This window comes from Pongo pygmaeus, chromosome 5 (assembly GCF_028885625.2).
Source record: "Pongo pygmaeus isolate AG05252 chromosome 5, NHGRI_mPonPyg2-v2.0_pri, whole genome shotgun sequence".
NCBI classification, from domain to species: domain Eukaryota; kingdom Metazoa; phylum Chordata; class Mammalia; order Primates; family Hominidae; genus Pongo; species Pongo pygmaeus.
In genome coordinates this window covers 131,985,319-132,002,363 of record NC_072378.2, presented here as the reverse complement: position 1 = coordinate 132,002,363, position 17,045 = coordinate 131,985,319, and the positions used below count along the sequence as shown (strand labels likewise).

General features: G+C 39.2%; 1 protein-coding gene across 5 annotated transcripts in view; it reads right to left on the bottom strand.

The window, feature by feature from the left end:
• Positions 1-17,045, bottom strand: part of ENPP3 (ectonucleotide pyrophosphatase/phosphodiesterase 3) — a 98,878-nt gene that overhangs the window by 64,093 nt on the left and 17,740 nt on the right. For all 5 annotated transcript variants that reach the window (XM_054492305.2, XM_063666605.1, XM_063666606.1 and 2 more), the window contains 2 exons: positions 12,889-12,949; positions 7,229-7,326 (listed from right to left, as the gene is read on the bottom strand). In XM_054492305.2, the coding sequence (XP_054348280.1) occupies positions 7,229-7,326; positions 12,889-12,949 (159 nt within the window). The remainder of the gene's footprint in view (positions 1-7,228; positions 7,327-12,888; positions 12,950-17,045) is intronic.

Genomic DNA, 17,045 nt, shown 5'->3' with positions numbered 1-17,045 from the left:
TAGACCAAGAAAAAGAGAGAAAACTCAAATAATAAAATCAGAAAGAGGAGACATTACAATTGATGATGCAGATATAAAAGGTTCTTAAGAGAATACTATGAATAATTATATGCCAACAAACTGAATAACCTAGTAGAAATGGATAAATTCATAGAAACATACAATGTACCAAGACTGAATCTTAAATAAATAGAAAGTCTGAATAAATCTATAAATAGTAAGGAGATTGAATCAATAACTAAAATCCTCCAAAGAAAAAGACCAGGAACAGATGGCTTCACTGACAATTTCTCTACCAAAAATTTGAAGAACTAATGCCAATTCTTCTCAAACTCTTCCAAAAAACTGAAGACCAAGAGAATGCTTTCAAATGAATAAGGCTAGCATTACCCTAATATAAAAGCTACACAGACATCACAATAAAATATAATTTCAGGTTAATATTCCTGATGAAAATAGACGCAAAAATATTCAACAAAATACTAGCAAACCAAATTCAACACCACAATGAAAAGATTATACACCACAATCATGTGGGATTTATCCCTGGGGTGCAAGGATGGTTCAACACATGAAAATCAATTAATGTGATATATAGCATTAACAGAATGAGGGATAAAAATTACATGATCATTTCAATAGAAGCAGAAAGAGCATTTGATAAAATTCAACACCCTCTCATGATAAAAGCTCTCAACAAACTAGGAATACAGTCAGTCATGCATTGCTTAAAGACAGGGATACATTCCTAGAAATGTGTTGTTAGACAATTCCATCATTGTGCAAACATAATACGGTGTACTTAAGCAAACCTAGATGGTAAAGCCTACTATGCACCTAGGCTATATAGTAAAGTCTATTGTACAAATCTGTACAGCATGTTATCCTATTCAGTACTGTAAGCAATTGTAACACAGTGGTATTTGTATATTTATCCCTATCTATCTAAATATAGAAAATGTACAGTGAAAATATGATATAATACAGACCACTTATCATGATTGCAAGCCTGGAAGTTGCTCTGAGTAAGTCAGTGAGTGAGTGGTGAGTGAATGTGAAAATTTAGGACACTACTGTAAACTACTATAGACTTGATAAACACTGTACACTTAGGATACACTGAATTTATTAAAATGTATTTTTTTCAATAATCAATTAACCTTAGCTTACTGTAACTTTTCTACTTTATGAACTTTTAATTTTTTTAACTTTCTGACTCTCTTGTAATAACACTGAGTTTAAAACATAAACACATTGCACAGTTGTACAAAAATATTTTCTTTATATCTTTATTCTGTAAGCATTTGTTTTTCAATTTTTTGTTTTTACTTTTTAAATGTTTCTGTCAAAAACTAAGACACAAACTCACACATTAGCCCACACCCACGTGGGGTCAAGGTCATCAACATCGCTGTCTTACTTCCACCTCTTGCCCTACTGAAAGGTCTTCAGGGGCAATAATATGCATAGAGCTGTCATCTTCTATGATAACAGTACCTTCTTCTGAAATACCTCCTGAAAAACCTGCCTGAGGCTGTTTTATAGTTAACATTTTTAAATAAGTAGTAGTACACTCTAAAATAATGTACAAAGTATGAGTATAGTATAAGCCGGGCACAGTGGCTCATGCCTGTAATTTCAGCACTTTGGAAGGCCAAGGTGGGAGGATCGCCTGAGCCCAGGAGTTTGAGCCAGCCTGGGCAACACAGCAAGACCCCATCTCTTTTGAAAAGAGTATAGTATAGTAAATACATAAACCAGTAATAGTCATTTATTATCATTATCAAGTATGATGTAATGTACATAAATATGTGTACTGTTTTATGACTGGCAGTGCAGTAGGTCTTCACCAGCATCACAACAAAAATGTGAATAATGCATTGCATTATGACATTATAATTTCTATGACATCACTAGGTGATAGGATTTTTTTTGTGTGTGAGACAAGAACTCGCTCTGTTACCCAGGCTGGAGTGCAGTGGTGTGATCATAGCTCACTGCAACCTTGAACTCCTAGGCTCAAGGGATCCTTCTGCCTCAGTCTCCTGAGTAGCTGGGACTACTGGCACACCCCATTGTGCCTAGCTAATTTTTTTTTTTTTTGGTAGAGACAGGGTTTCACTTTGTTGCTCAGGCTGATCTTGAACTCCTGGGCTCAAGCAATCCTCCTTCCTTGGCCTTCTGAAGTGCTGGGATTGCAGATACAAGCAACCATGCCCAGCTGGTGATGGGAATTTCCCAACTCCATTATAATGTATGGGACCGCCATTATATATGCAGTCTGTTGTTGATTGAAATGTTGTTATGTGGCACATGGCTATAGAAAAAAAATACCTCAACATAATAAAGATTATATGAAAAGTCTACAGCTAACATCCTATTCAATGGTGAAAATTTTTCCACCTAAGATCCTTAACAAAGCAAGACTGTCCGCTCTTCTAGCCTGAGCAATTAGGCAAGAAAAAAAAAAAGGCAACCACATAGGAAAGAAAGAAGTAAACCTGTCCCTATTTTCAGAAGACATGATACTATCTACTGAAAGCTCTAAATATACAGAAAGCTCTAAATATATTTATTTAGAACTAATAAATGCAGTAAAATTGCAAGATACAAAATCAACATACAAAAATCAGTTGCATTTCTGTGTACTAATAATTAACTATGCAATCTCATTTCTAAACATTGAAAACAATGAAATTCTTAGAAATAAATTTAACTAAGAAAGTGAAAGACTTGTATATGAAAACTATAAAATATTGGGAAAAGAAGTTAAGGAAGACATAAACAAATGGAAAGACACCTCATGTTCATGGACTGGAAGACTTAATATTGTTAAAATGTTCGTATTACCCAAAACAGTCTACAGATTCAATGTAATCTTTATCAAAACCCCAATGACATTTATTACAGAAATAGAAAAAAAAAATTAAATTCATAACACCCCAGATAACCACGACAATCTTGAAAAAGAACAAAGCTGAAGACATCAAAACTCCTGATTTCAAAATATATTAAAAATCTTCAGTAATTAAAACAGCATGTTACTGGCATAAAAACAGATGTATAGACCAATGAAAAAGAATAGGGAGCCAAGGCTGGGCACAGTGGCTCACACCTGTAATCCCAGCACTTTGAGAGGCCAAGGCAAGCTTGAGCTCAGTAGTTCAAGACCAGCCTGGACAACACGGCAAAATGCCATCTGTACAAAAATACAAAAATTAGCCAGTCATGGTGGCATGCAGTGCCTGTAGTCAACTACTTAGGAGGCTGAGGGGATCACTTAAGCTGGGAGGCAGAGGTGGCAGTGAGCTGAGATCACACCATCGCACTCTAGCCTGGGTGACAGAGTGAGACCCTATCTCAGAAAAAAAAAAAAAAAAAAAGAATAGAGAGCCCAGAAATAAATCAATAAATCCAAGCGTATATGGTCAACCAATCTTCAAAAAGGGTGCCAAGAAGAATACACAATGGGGAAATAATAGTTACTTCAACAAATGATGTCAGAAACTGGATATCCATATGCAGAAAAATGAACTTGAACTCTGATCTTATACCATACACAAAAATCAACTCAAAGTATATTAAAGATTTAAAAGTAAGACCTGAAACTATAAATCCGCTAGAAGGAAACACAGGGGAAAATCTGCATGACATTGGTCTTGGCAATGGTTTCATGAACCTGATGCCAAAAGCACAGGCAACAAAAGCAAAAATAAACATGTAGAACTCTATCAAACCAAAAAGTTTCCGCACAGAAAAGGAAGCAATCAATAAAAAAATGAAAAGGCAACATATGAAATGTGGGAAGACACTTTCAAACCATATATCTGATAAGAAGTTCATTTCAAAAATATATAAGGAACTTCTACAACTTGATAGCAAAAAATCCAAGAGTCTCATTAAAAAATGGGCTAATGACCTAAATAGATATTTCTTCAAAGAAGAAAGATATTGTGCATCTCTAAAGACATACAAATGTCCAATAGGTGTATGAAAGATGCTCAATGCCACTAATCATCAGAAAAATGCATATCAAACCAAAATGAGGCTGGGCACAGTGGCTCACACCTGTAATCAGCACTTTGGGAGGCTGAGATGGGAGGATCACTTGAGCCCAGGAGTTTGAGGCCAGCCTGGGCAACATAGCAAGACCTCATCTCTAACATAATAACAATAATTAAAAATAAAAATTTAAAAATGAGATAGCACATCACATCTGTTAGGATATCTAGTATCAAAAAAACCCCAAAAATAGGTGTTGATGAAGATATGCAGAAATTGGAACTCTTGTACACTGTTGGTAGAAAGGCAAAATGGCACAGCTGCTATGGAAAATGGTATGGAGGTTTCTCAAAAACGTAAAAATAAAATTCTATGATCCAGCAATTCCACTTTTGAGTATTTATCCAAAAGGGTTGAAATCAGGATCTCAAAGAGATATTAGCACTCCTATGTTCACTGCAGCACTACTCATAAGAGCCAAGATGTGGTAACAATCTATTTCTCTTTCAAAAGAGAAATAGATTTTTAAGGTGGCATATACATACAATGGAATATTATTTGGCCTTAATAAAAGAGGAAAATCTTGCAACATGTGATAACATGGATGAAACCTGAAGATATACTAAGTGAAATAAGCTAGTCACAGACACACTAATACTGTATGATTCTACTTATATGAGGTTATCTAAAATAGTCAAAATCATAGAAGCAAAGAATAGGATGGTGGATTCCAGGGGCTGGGTAAGAGGGAAATGTGGAATCGTTAATCAATGGATATGAAATTTCAGTTTTATAAAATAAGTAAATTCTAGGGATCTGCTGTACAACATTATGCCTATAGATAATAATACTGCATTGTACACTGAAAAAAATCTGTTAAGAGGATAGATCTCATGTTATGCATTCTTAACAAAATTTAAAAAGCAGACAGCAAATGACATCTGCTATGGCCAATATAAGAGCTCTGCTGTTCATGAATGCCAACCTTGCAAACTCTAATCTCTAAAACTCTGCATATGTCCCCTGCTGGATCTCTGCTGTCTACCTGCTACTTCTAGTCTTATTTGATCCACAGTTTCCCACCTAACTTTTCAGGAAGGCTGTCTTCTAAATAGGCCAAATTACCTCTATCCCACTTGACAGTTTCCTGATCTTGGCCCTGGCCCTTCTTTGTCTGCTGCCACCTGCACTAAGACAAGACGATGTTCTTGCCTCATTAGAATGTGATTCAGAGAGCCACTTCCTCATCCACTTAACAGTCACTAATATGACTCGCTGCTCTGGGATATTGTTTAGGCTCAGTTTACACAACCATGGTGACCCGACTCAGGCAGTTTGATGAAACCCTAGAGATGGGGCCCCGGACTCCCTTAACAGCAAGGCCTGCTGTCACATACCTCACCTCAAGACTAACATAATCCTAATTTTATTTAACCACATCTATCCTTTATCAATTTTCCCTCAAAACAGCCTCAGGAGGTCCTGAGAATATGGACCCCTACCTACCACATCTATTCTTAATCGGGCCTCCGAGAAACTAACAGCCCCATTTTGCCTAGGTAGGCCTAGCTGATCATAGCTTCACACATTTGGGGATTGAGATGTTGTCTATATGACTAAAAAATATTTTAAATGTTTTAAAATATTTTAAACATCAAAAGCAGAAAGCTCTTAGTGGCTGAATATTTCATTGATGTCATTTCTAATTCTCAATGGAATGGGCAAATCAAGGAATTTCACTTTAGAAAAGGTTCAGTTCACCCTGGCTAGTCAAATTCCCTTTTCACACCAGATTTGATACCCAGTTTATCAAGACAAATTTAGATAAGAAGATAGAAACTGAGAAGTGTTAGTTAACTTTCTAGGACAAAATAACTCAGCAGAAAAATGACAGGTCCTGGATTTGGAAAACAATGTCTTTGCTAAAGATCTGCCTCAGGGAATGAGGGAGAAGCTGAAGAAACAATGCACCTCGAGTTGCAGGAAGTAGTGGTCTATCTTCCTATAACCACGGCATTTGGGGCTGGAATTAACAGTAGAAATCATCAGATCTAGTCATTTCATTTTACAAATGAGGAAACTGAGGCCCAGAAAAGTCAGTCAACTTACCCAGAGTCAAATAGCTATTTTTGATAACTTGAAGAAAAAGAAAAACAATAAACCAGTAAAAATGACATAAAATTTGAGAACTTTGGGGATATAAAACAGCCTCGGAGGAGGGAGAAGAAAGAGAGGAATTGCAGGGCAGTGAAGAGTGTGCGCCCTGGAGTTAGTTCTCTGATTCTAACTAACTATGCCACTTCTTAGCATTGTGTCCTTGGGTACTCAACTTCTTTTTTTGAAAAAAAAAAATTATTATTAAATAGAGATGAGGTCTCACTATGTTGCCCAGGCTGGTCTCCAACTCCTGAGCTCAAGGGATGCTCTAGCCTCCGCCTCCCAAAGTGCTAGGATTACAGGCATAAGCTACCACATCCAGCCTCAACTTCTCTTTATTACTACCTTTATTAAATTGTGTGAAGGCCAAGTGTCCTAACACAGAAGTACAACATTATAATAAAGTTGATAATAAAAGAATTATAACAATAACTTAAAACCACCTATTGTATGCCACATATCAAACAGCTATTTTTTGAATGCTACCTGTACATTCTCACAGTAATCCTATCAGGTGGGAAGTCACCATTTCACAGATGAAGAGACCGGGGCACTAAAATGTGAAGGAAAGTTGTCTGAGACCTCACAGCTAGCAAGTAGTAGAGTCAGGTTGTAGGCAGTTTGATTCCAGAACTGGAAATAGATCCTGGACTTGACATCTGCTGAAGTGGTGGGAGGTGCTGGATCTGTCTAAGCCCACCAGGCTCCTTCAGCATCCGGTTCTTGCTATATTCTCCTCGCTAAGGCCCAGAACCTAGGTCTGACAAACATCACTTTCAAGGCAGTACACACGAATAGATTTCCATAGGACAGAAGTTACATTCAAATATGAAACGAATCAAAATAAACAAACAAAAGGCTGAACATGCTACCAAAATAAAGGTAGGAGAAGCCAGCAAGTGTGAAAATACACTTCCGACTGAAAGTAGATACCATGTGGTAAAGTCAGAGAGGATCTAGGCTAAGACAAACCACTAACGTTAAAAGTCAGAAAGAAAGTTGCATCATCTAGAGATTGACTAACTAGGTGTCTTTATCATTTGCATGCCACTAGTTACAGAAGACTTACTCAGTTTATTGATATTTGGCATTAAAGTATCCCATGTGTGTAAATATTCAGCTCTAAATCCATCCATAGAAAACAAGATAACTGGTGGCAGGTCAAACCTGAAAATGGAAAACAAAATTTGTCCATTGTTTTGGATAGTTATATTTACCTCAAAAGCATTGCAATCCTTCTTTAGATCTGTGTTTAAGGTAAAATAATTGGGTAACTTTGGGGCCATAGCCAGACACTGTCGTTTTTTATTTTTTTTATTTCGTTTTTTTTTGAGACACAGTTTTACTCTGCCACCCAAGCTGGAGTGCAGTGGAGTGATCTCAGCTCACTGCCACCTCCGCCTCCTGGGTTCAAGTGATTCTCATGCCTCAGCCTCAGAGTAGCTGGGATTACAGTCGTACGCCACCACAACTGGCTAAATTTTAGTAGAGACGGGGTTTTACCATGTTGGCCAGGCTGGTCTCCCACTCCTGACCTCAAGTGATCCGCCTGCCTTGGCCTCCAAAGAGCTGGGATTACAGGCATGAGTCACCACGCCTGGCCTAAAATTTTACTTCTGTTATACACACACACATTTCACAGATGCATAGTTTGATAAATTTTCACTAACTGAACTCCCTGTGTAGTCATCACCCAGATGAAGAAACAGAATATTATCAGGACACTTGTGCTTCCTGTGGTCACTAAACTCTCCAAACCACACCCCACCAAGGATGATCAGTATCTTGATTTCCAACAGCATAGATTAGCTTTGTCTATTTTTGTACTTACATTTATATGCAAATAAAATCATATGCATTTTGTTGAGTCTCAATTCTTTTACTCGACATTATGTTTGAGATTCCTCCATATTGTTGCAAGTAATTATCGATCATTCATTCCCATAGCTATCTAATATTCCAGTGAATGAATAAACCAGAACTTATTCTACTGTCCATAGGCATTTGAGTACTTTCCAATTTGGAAAGTTATTAGGTTTCCAACCTAAGACAGCCTGTGGCTTAACGCCATTTACATAAAATTCTAAAACAGGAATGTATGATGACACAAATCAGAACAGTGATTGTCTTTGGGAAGTAAGCAATGGGAAGGGACATTAGCTATCTTTCTGGGATGGTAGAAATATTCTACACTGGTAAGTTACATAGCTTAGTGAATTTCCAAATTGCATCATACTATACACTTAAGATAGGACCATTTCACTGTGTATGAACTATAGGATACTTCAATTTAAAAATAAAAATGGAAAACTGGGACCATTTGAACTGCAGTGTGCAGAAAATTCATGAAGAAATTAAAGTGGCCTACTGCAATTCGCATGAGAAAATACTTTTTTTCATAAAGTCATTAACATAACTCTGATTAAAAACTTTATATTCATAAATATGCCATTAAAATAACTTGGAAGAGATTAAAGACAGGGTCAACTGTCTGTGGGATCAAGAGTAGAATCCAAAGATCCAATGTACCCGTTTTTTAATGGCCAGCTTGCCTGTCCAAGCTAACTAGAGAGTGCATTTTACATTCTGCTGACACAGACATTCTTGTAGCTAAAACACCCTTAATTATTTCCTAAAGATAAATTCATAAAGATCACATTTCCTGGTCTTACAACAAACTTTTTTTTTTTTTTTTGAGACGGAGTCTTGCTCTGTTGCCCAGGCTGGAGTGCAGTGGCCTGATCTCCGCTCACTGCAAGCTCCGCCTCCCAGATTTACACCATTCTCCTGCGTCAGCCTCCCGAGTAACTGGGACTACAGGTGCCCGCCACCACACCCGGCTAATTTTTTGTATTTTTAGTAGAGACTGGGTTTCACCGTGTTAGCCAGGATGGTCTCGATCTCCTGACTTCGTGATCCGCCCGCCTCGGCCTCCCAAAGTGCTAGGATTACAGGCGTGAGCCACCACGCCCGGCCTATGACAAATTTTCAAAAGAGACTAAAATATTGCCACAATTCATTTCCAACAGTAGATATTAACTTATACAGTACTTTCATAAACAAGACAGGTAGCTAGGACTTTATATACACAAATCATGATGTATTGATTATTTCATGGAGTAAAAGTTGTATCTTCTTTTCATTTCTCTGATTGCTAAAAAACTTGAACATTGCATCCATATTATTTTTACTGCCTGTAATGAAGCTTGAGAAAGAGCTCACTACATGCCAAGAACTGTCATCTCAGATCTATTATTTCACCAGGATCAGGTAGTTTACCCAAGGTGTCCCACCGCCAGTAGGGGCAGAGCTAGGCTATTGGCTCACATCTGTCTGATTTAAGAGTCTAAGCTCCTTACTATACTATGATCACTAGCAAAATAGTAAGGCAAACAAGCAAAGAGAATACTAGCATAAATGTCTGGCAAGAGGGTTTTATGTAATGTCTTCAGCCACTAAAATTTTTAGCAGCACATATTATTCATAGTGAGCAGAATCATCATTGTCCATTTTCCATGCAGGGATGGAAGGTATAGGCAGGAATGACTTCAATGGAATAAAGAGAATGAGGGGGTTGTAAGCAATGGTCAGTGTCCTACCGACCACCACCACCACCCCTTTCCTCACCAGGTTCCTTTCTAGTTTTGCCTTGCATCAAGGTTGCCAAATCAGTTCTGTAATTTCTCTGGGAAAAATTGAGAGATGGGATACTGCTCCAGCTCTCAAATCCTCAGGTGGACAGTGATTTGCCAGTTTGGAGAAGGCCATTCTAACTAATCATTTGGGCTTAGTCGTCTAGGTTTGTTGAGACTCTTTACAAAGACTTTACTGGAAACCTTCCTGCTCACCTAATGTCGCTCTCCTCCCGGTTATCAACAGGTGAGGGAGTCTTGGTGCCTCAAACAATTCTTCCCCTTATTCAGCCCCTTACCCCTTCTTCTGATGAATTGCACAGCATCACGGGCTCAGCCTATGACTTGAGGGAACATTATGCCACAGAGACTCTGGGTTCTTACTGCCTGGGTTTGCTTCCTGCTTCCAGCAACCACTAGTAATGCAGCACTGGGCAAGTGATTTCACAGCTTTTGCCTCCATTTCATTCTTTGTAAAATGAGGATGGAAATAATAGAGCCAAAGGGTTTTTATAAGGACTAATATGTAAGATGACTATTGTGTAAAGTACAAATTGGTAAATAATAAGAACTACATGAATGTTAGCTGGTATTAGTATGCTTTTCAGAGATGAATTGACAGTGTAATTTGAACCATGAGAAAAGGCCATGGGCACACCTTAATAAGGGTTTTTATAAGGACTAATATGTAAGACGACTATTGTGTAAAGTACAAATTGGTAAATAATAAGAACTATATGAATGTTAGCTGGTATTAGTATGTTTTTCAGAGATGAATTGACAGTGTAATTTGAACCATGAGAAAAGGCCATGGGCACACCTTAATAGATTCAAGTATCAGGTTCATCTAATAAAACAAGTGACTACAGAAAAATTTCACTAGAAAAATATTAACAATTTCTTGAGTACCTACTATGTACCATGCACTAGAACTAAAATTAACCTACTGTTTGATAACTCACCAAGCATATTCCCTTGCTTCAGGTCATTTAATACTCACATGAAATTGTCTGACCCTGGCATTGTTATTATTTCAGTTTCATAGATGAAGCTCAGAGAAGTGACTAGTGCAAAAGACCTACAGGCAAAATCAGGACTCAAACTCCTCTCATTTTATTCTAATCCTTTACTCTTCCACCCACAAGGTATGAAGAGAGCAGCTGAATCTGAGCTACAAACCAAAGCAGCATGGGACAAAAACAGGCACATTATCCATACTCATTTTTAAAATGAAATAACACTATTTAAAAATTTCTCCGCTGGGCCAGACATAGCAGCTCATGCCTGTAATCCCAGCACTTTGGGAGGCCAAGATGGCAGGATCACTTGAGCCCAGAAGTTCGAGACCAGCCTGGGCAACATGGAAAAACACTGTCTCTACAAAAAATATATGAATTAGCTGAGAATGGTGGCACATGCTTGTAGTCCCACCTACTTGAGAGGCTGAGGTGAGGGAATTGTTTGAGGCTGGGAGGTGGCAGCTGCTATGAGTCATGATCACGCCACTGCACTCCAACCTGGGCAACAGAATGAGACCCTGTCTTGAAACAAAAAATGCCTCCACTGGCTGGCACAGTAGTTCAATGCCTGTTATCCCAGCATTTTGGGAAGCCAAGGCAGGAGGATCACTTGAGTTCAGGAGTTCGAGTCCAGTCTGGGCAACATAGTGAGACCCTGCCTCTACAAAAAAATACAAAAAAATTTTTAGCTGCATGTGGTGGCCCATGCCTGTAGTCTCAAATACTTATGAGGCCGAGATGGGAGGATAGCTTGAGCCCAGGAATTTGAGGCTGCAGTGAGCTATGATCGTGCCACTGCTGCACTCGAGCCTGGTGACAGAGTGAGACCCTATCTCATCATCATCATCATCATCATCATCATCATAAAACTTAAATTTAAAAACTGCCCCTACCAATTCCTCCTAAAGCCAGGTATTCCTCTCTTTTTCATCCACCCTTCCACCATTCTCCCATTATTTGGCCCAGAAAAGTGTGAAGGGCAGAGGGGTGGATGGAGAAATGGGGAATCCATGCTGGCTTGAAGTGATGCACATTTCCAGGCCCCGGCAGTCATGTTATCTTTTCCTGATAAACATGTGGAAAAGATGCATGGGAGGGGTGGGGTAGGAGTATCACTCACGTGTTCATCATCTGTGCCCCCTGACAAAGCTCTCCTCATTCACCCTTCAGGGACCTCCTTTCATTTCAAGGCCTGCACAAACCTCTTTCCCTGCTCTCAACAAGAAGAAATTTGAGGCACCAAGATGTTAATAGAAAAGAGTTCTGGCCAGACATGGTGGCTCACAGCTGTAATCCCAACACTTTGGGAGGCCCAGGAGGGAGGATTGCTTGAGTCCAGGAGATCAAGATCAACCTAGTCAACATAGCGAGACCCTATCTTTATTTAAAAAAAGAAGACAGGAATTAAGTTATTTAAAAAAGGAAAAGGAGTTCTGGCAGAAGTAATTTCAAGTTAAGTTTCAATCCTGACCATAAGACCTTTGGAGTATTACCTATTTAATATTCCAACCAATTTTTTAAAGTCATTACTGTGGCTGGATAGAGTGGCTCATGCCTGGAATCCCAGCATTTTGGGAGGTGAGTAGATCACTTGAACTCAAGAGTTTGAGAGCAGCCTGGGCAACCTAGTGAAACCTCATCTGTACAGAAAAAAAAAAAAAGAGAAAAATAAAAAATTAGCCAAGCATGGTGGTGTGCCTGTAGTCCCAGCTACTCAGGAGGCTGAGATGGGGAGGATCACCTGTGCCTGGGAGGTCAAGGCTGCAGTGAGCTGTGATTGCACCACCACACTCCAGCTTGGAAAACAGAGCAAACCTTGTCTCAAAGACAAAAACAAAATAAGTCGTCATTGTAAGACATGAATATAATAAATTAATATAAAAGGGCTTTGTAAAAAAATAACGCAAACAAAAGTCCATTAGAACTTGGAAGTCACAAGAAATCTAATCCTTTGTGAACTATTCTGTTTTGAAATGTACATGAAGTGGGGGAAATTCCACTCTGCGTCTCAACTAACTACATTCGTATGTGTGCCTTTGTTAAAGGAGGATAAAAATCCCTGTATCAGTCATGCTTACCCTTCTGGACACTGAGACTGCTGGGCTGTGTCACAGTTTTCTTCCAGCCATGAGGTTTCTCCTGAAAGCATAAGATCGAAATCTTGATACTTGCTACACCACAGACAAGAAATGAGAAGCAAGTGTTCAATGGACATGATCTTCCCCAGCTACTTAATTTCTGTTAATCCCATGACTAATTTCTTCCAAAACACACAAAGTGCATTTTCACTTGTTGGCAAAGGTAGTGTCTCTAAGTGACCTGCAGAGACCAGTAATCTGCACTAACTGAATACCTGGAAGTCTATCTTTACCAAGAGAAACAGAGGGGATTTATTTATTTATTTTATTTTATTTTATTTTTTGAGAAGGACTTTCACTCTTGTTGCCCAGGCTGGAGTGCAATGTTATGATCTCAGCTCGCTGCAACCTCCACCTCCCAGGTTCAAGCGATTCTCCTGCTTCAGCCTCCCAAGTAACTGGGATTATAGGCGTACGCCACCACACCCGGGTAATTTTGTATTTTTTGTGAGACAGGGTTTCACCATGTTGGTCAGCTTGGTCTTGAACTCCTGACCTCAAGTGATCCACCCGCCTCGGCCTCCCAAAGTGCTGGGATTACAGACTTGAGCCACCACACCTGGCCCCAAAGTGGATTCTATTAGATGAAAAAAAGATATTTCTTCTTCTTCTTCTTGATAATGTTTTTTTTATCCTCCAGAACAATATTTTCACAACTGCTAGAACAAATGGATTTAATAACTACAGACATACAGTCTAAAGAAGAGAAAAAGGAAGGTATCAAAAAAAGAAATAGCCAATGAGAATAACTGATATCAAATGAGGGAAATTTAACAAATGTTTAAAATCTTAACAAAAATCAGCAAAAACAAAAAATTTTGTTTCATGGATATTTCTCATTGTAGAACATTCTAGCCAATTAGTAAAGTAGAAATGACAGAATATGACTGTCGCCATCTGCATTCCCTGGTGGATCTCAGCAATGCTTATCAATGGCTAACATAGCCCAAAACAGACACCTGCAGGCATGATGTGCCTTTTGATGGAAATTATCTTTATATTTTTAGACACATACTTAAAATATGTATCTAAATACATATTTTAGATGAACGATAGTTACTCTAGGTTTTGCTTTGAAACAATGTAAAATTATGGAAAAGAGGTTGGGGGCAATGATGAGTATATTTTGTTAAAGAAAAAAATCTAAACCTTGGAAATAGGCAAGAGGACTGATCATTAGATTTAATTTTAATGTCATGCTGGGAATTATCTAAAAAACCCAACAATGTATTATCCAATTACCAACGGGTATGTATCTTTATCCAGCTTGCTCTTTATTATTCATTTTACAAGTTGTTGATTCAAGACTAATAGATAACTAATAGAAAACAAATAGCAATATAACTGATTCATGCCTGATAGCAAATAAATTATCCTACAGAAATGCAATTCATTTATGTCCCACCAAAAGATACGGTTTTAGTGATTTTATTCCAACATTCTTTTAGTCTTATATACATATTTAGTAGCTTAGTTTCTTATTCTCTTTGAACCAGCTTTAATTCCAGTTGGTTGTCTTATAAATGAGTTAGTAAATCTTTGATGTGTTCATTTTATATTCAAAATTATACTTTGTCAATGTGGAGACAAGATTGACCATGAATTGATAACTGCCGAAAATAGTTGATGGACTTAGAGATAAAACATCATAATATTCTCTCTACCTCTGTATGTGGTAGAAATTTATCACAACATTTTTAGAAATTCTAAACTTAACAAAATATAAAAGTAATTAGCTGGTTTCTCACACAAAAATGATTCAAATCTCTTAAACTACTCTCGGAAGACACAATTTTGACAAAAATTCTCAAACTACTCTTGAAAGATACAATTTTGACAAATATCATTTAGCTTTTTTTAATTCTGAAAGCTGGCAAGCACATTTAACATTTTATATTTTAAAATGTTAAATTCATTAGAATTCATTAAAATGTAGAATGTTCTACATTTTAAATATTTAAATAAACATGAAATATTTAAAATGTTAAATCCTCAGAGTGAGAAAACATTTATATTTATTTTAAAAAATAAACTGAAATTGTCAGGCCTCTGAGCCCAAGCCAAGCCATCACATCCCCTGTGACTTGCACGTGTATATGCCCAGATGCCCTGAAGTAACTGAAGAATCACAAAAGAAGTGAATATGCCCTGCCCCACCTTAACTGATCACATTCCACCACAAAAGAAGTGTAAATTGCCAGTCCTTGCCTTAACTAATGACATTACCTTGTGAAAGTCCTTCTCCTGGCTTATCCTGGCTCAAAAGCTCCCCCACTGAGCGCCTTGTGGCCCCCATTCTGCCCAACAGAGAACAACTCCCCTTTGACTGTAATTTTCCTTTACCTGCCCAAATCCTATAAAACGGCCCCACCCTTATCTGACTCTCTTTTCGGACTCAGCCCACCTGCACCCAGGTGAAATAAACAGCCACGTTGCTCACACAAAGCCTGTTTGGTGGTCTCTTCACATGGACGCGCATGAAATTTGGTGCCGTGACTCGGATCGGGGGACCTCCCTTGGGATATCAATCCCGTCCTCCTGCTCTTTGCTCTGTGAGAAAGATCCACCTACGACCTCAGGTCCTCTGACTGACCAGCCCAAGAAACATCTCACGAATTTCAAATCCGGTAAGCGGCCTCTTTTTACTCTCTTCTGCAACCTCCCTCACTATCCCTCAACCTCTTTCTCCTTTCAATCTTGGCACCACACTTCAATCTGTCCCGCCTCTTAATTTCAATTCCTTTCATTTTCTGGTAGAGACAAAGGAGACAAGTTTTATCCATGAACCCAAAACTCCCGCGCTGGTCACGGACTGGGAAGGCAGCCTTCCCTTGGTGTTTAATCATTGCAGGGACACCTCTCTGATTATACACCCATGTTTCAAGGGTGTCAGACCATGCAGGGACGCCTGCCTTGGTCCTTCACCCTTAGTGGCAAGTCCCACTTTCCTGGGGCAGGGGCAAGTACCCCAACCCCTTCTCTCCTTGTCTCTACCCCTTCTCTGCTTTTTTGGGAGAGGGGCAAGTACCCCTCAACCCCTTCTCCTTCACCCTTAGCGGCAAGTCCCGCTTTTCTGGGAGAGGAGCAAGTACCCTTTAACCCTTTCTCCTTCACCCTTAGCGGCAAGTCCTGCTTTTCTAGGGGGCAAGAACCCCCAATCCCTTATTTCTGTGCCCCAACCTCTTATCTCTGTGCCCCAATCCCTTATTTCTGCACCCCAAGCTCTTATCTCTGTGTCTCAATCCCTTATTTCCATGCCCCCAACCCTTTCTCTGCTTTTCTGGAGGGCAAGAAACCCCCACCCCTTCTCTGTGTCTCTACTCTTTTCTCTGGGCTTGCTTCCTTCACTATGGGTAAGCTTCCACCCTCCATTCCTCCTTCTTCTCCCTTAGCCTGTATTCTTAAGAACTTAAAACTTCTTCAACTCTCACCTGACCTAAAATCTAAGCGTCTTATTTTCTTCTGCAATGCCACTTGACCCCAATACAAACTCGACAGTAGTTCCAAATCGCCAGAAAATGGCACTTTCAATTTTTCCATCCTACAAGATCTAAATAATTCTTCTCATAAAATGGGCAAATGGTCTGAGGAGCCTGACGTCCAGGCATTCTTTTACACATCAGTCCCTTCCTAGAGAATAAGACGGCCTTTTGACCTTTTAGGGTCTAGGGCTGTAAAGCGTCTCAGAGTTGCTGCCGAATGAGCCATAAACTGGGCTGGGTTTTTATATTTGATGAGAAAGAGCCTAAACGCTATCCGATTTGGGATAAAGAAAAAGGAGCATTAACCTTGACTATGCCTTTGGCTCCAGCCACCTTTTTAAGAGTAAATTGCTGGGCAGGTGGGGGAGGGCTAGTCACAGAACGAAACTGTAAGCCAGACCAGGTGTGAGGAGGGGAGGCGATAAAAAGATTACAGGGTGGAGGAGCAGAGGCTGAGGAAGAATTGGGACCTAGCTTGGGTTGGCGAGGAGGGGAGAGGTCAGATGAGTCTGTAGAAAAGGAAGATTAGAAAGACTCAGCGACGCTTGGGGTTGGGACTGAGGGGACAGGTGGGAGGGAAAGAAGGAAGATTTGGGATGAGTTGCATTGGGCACA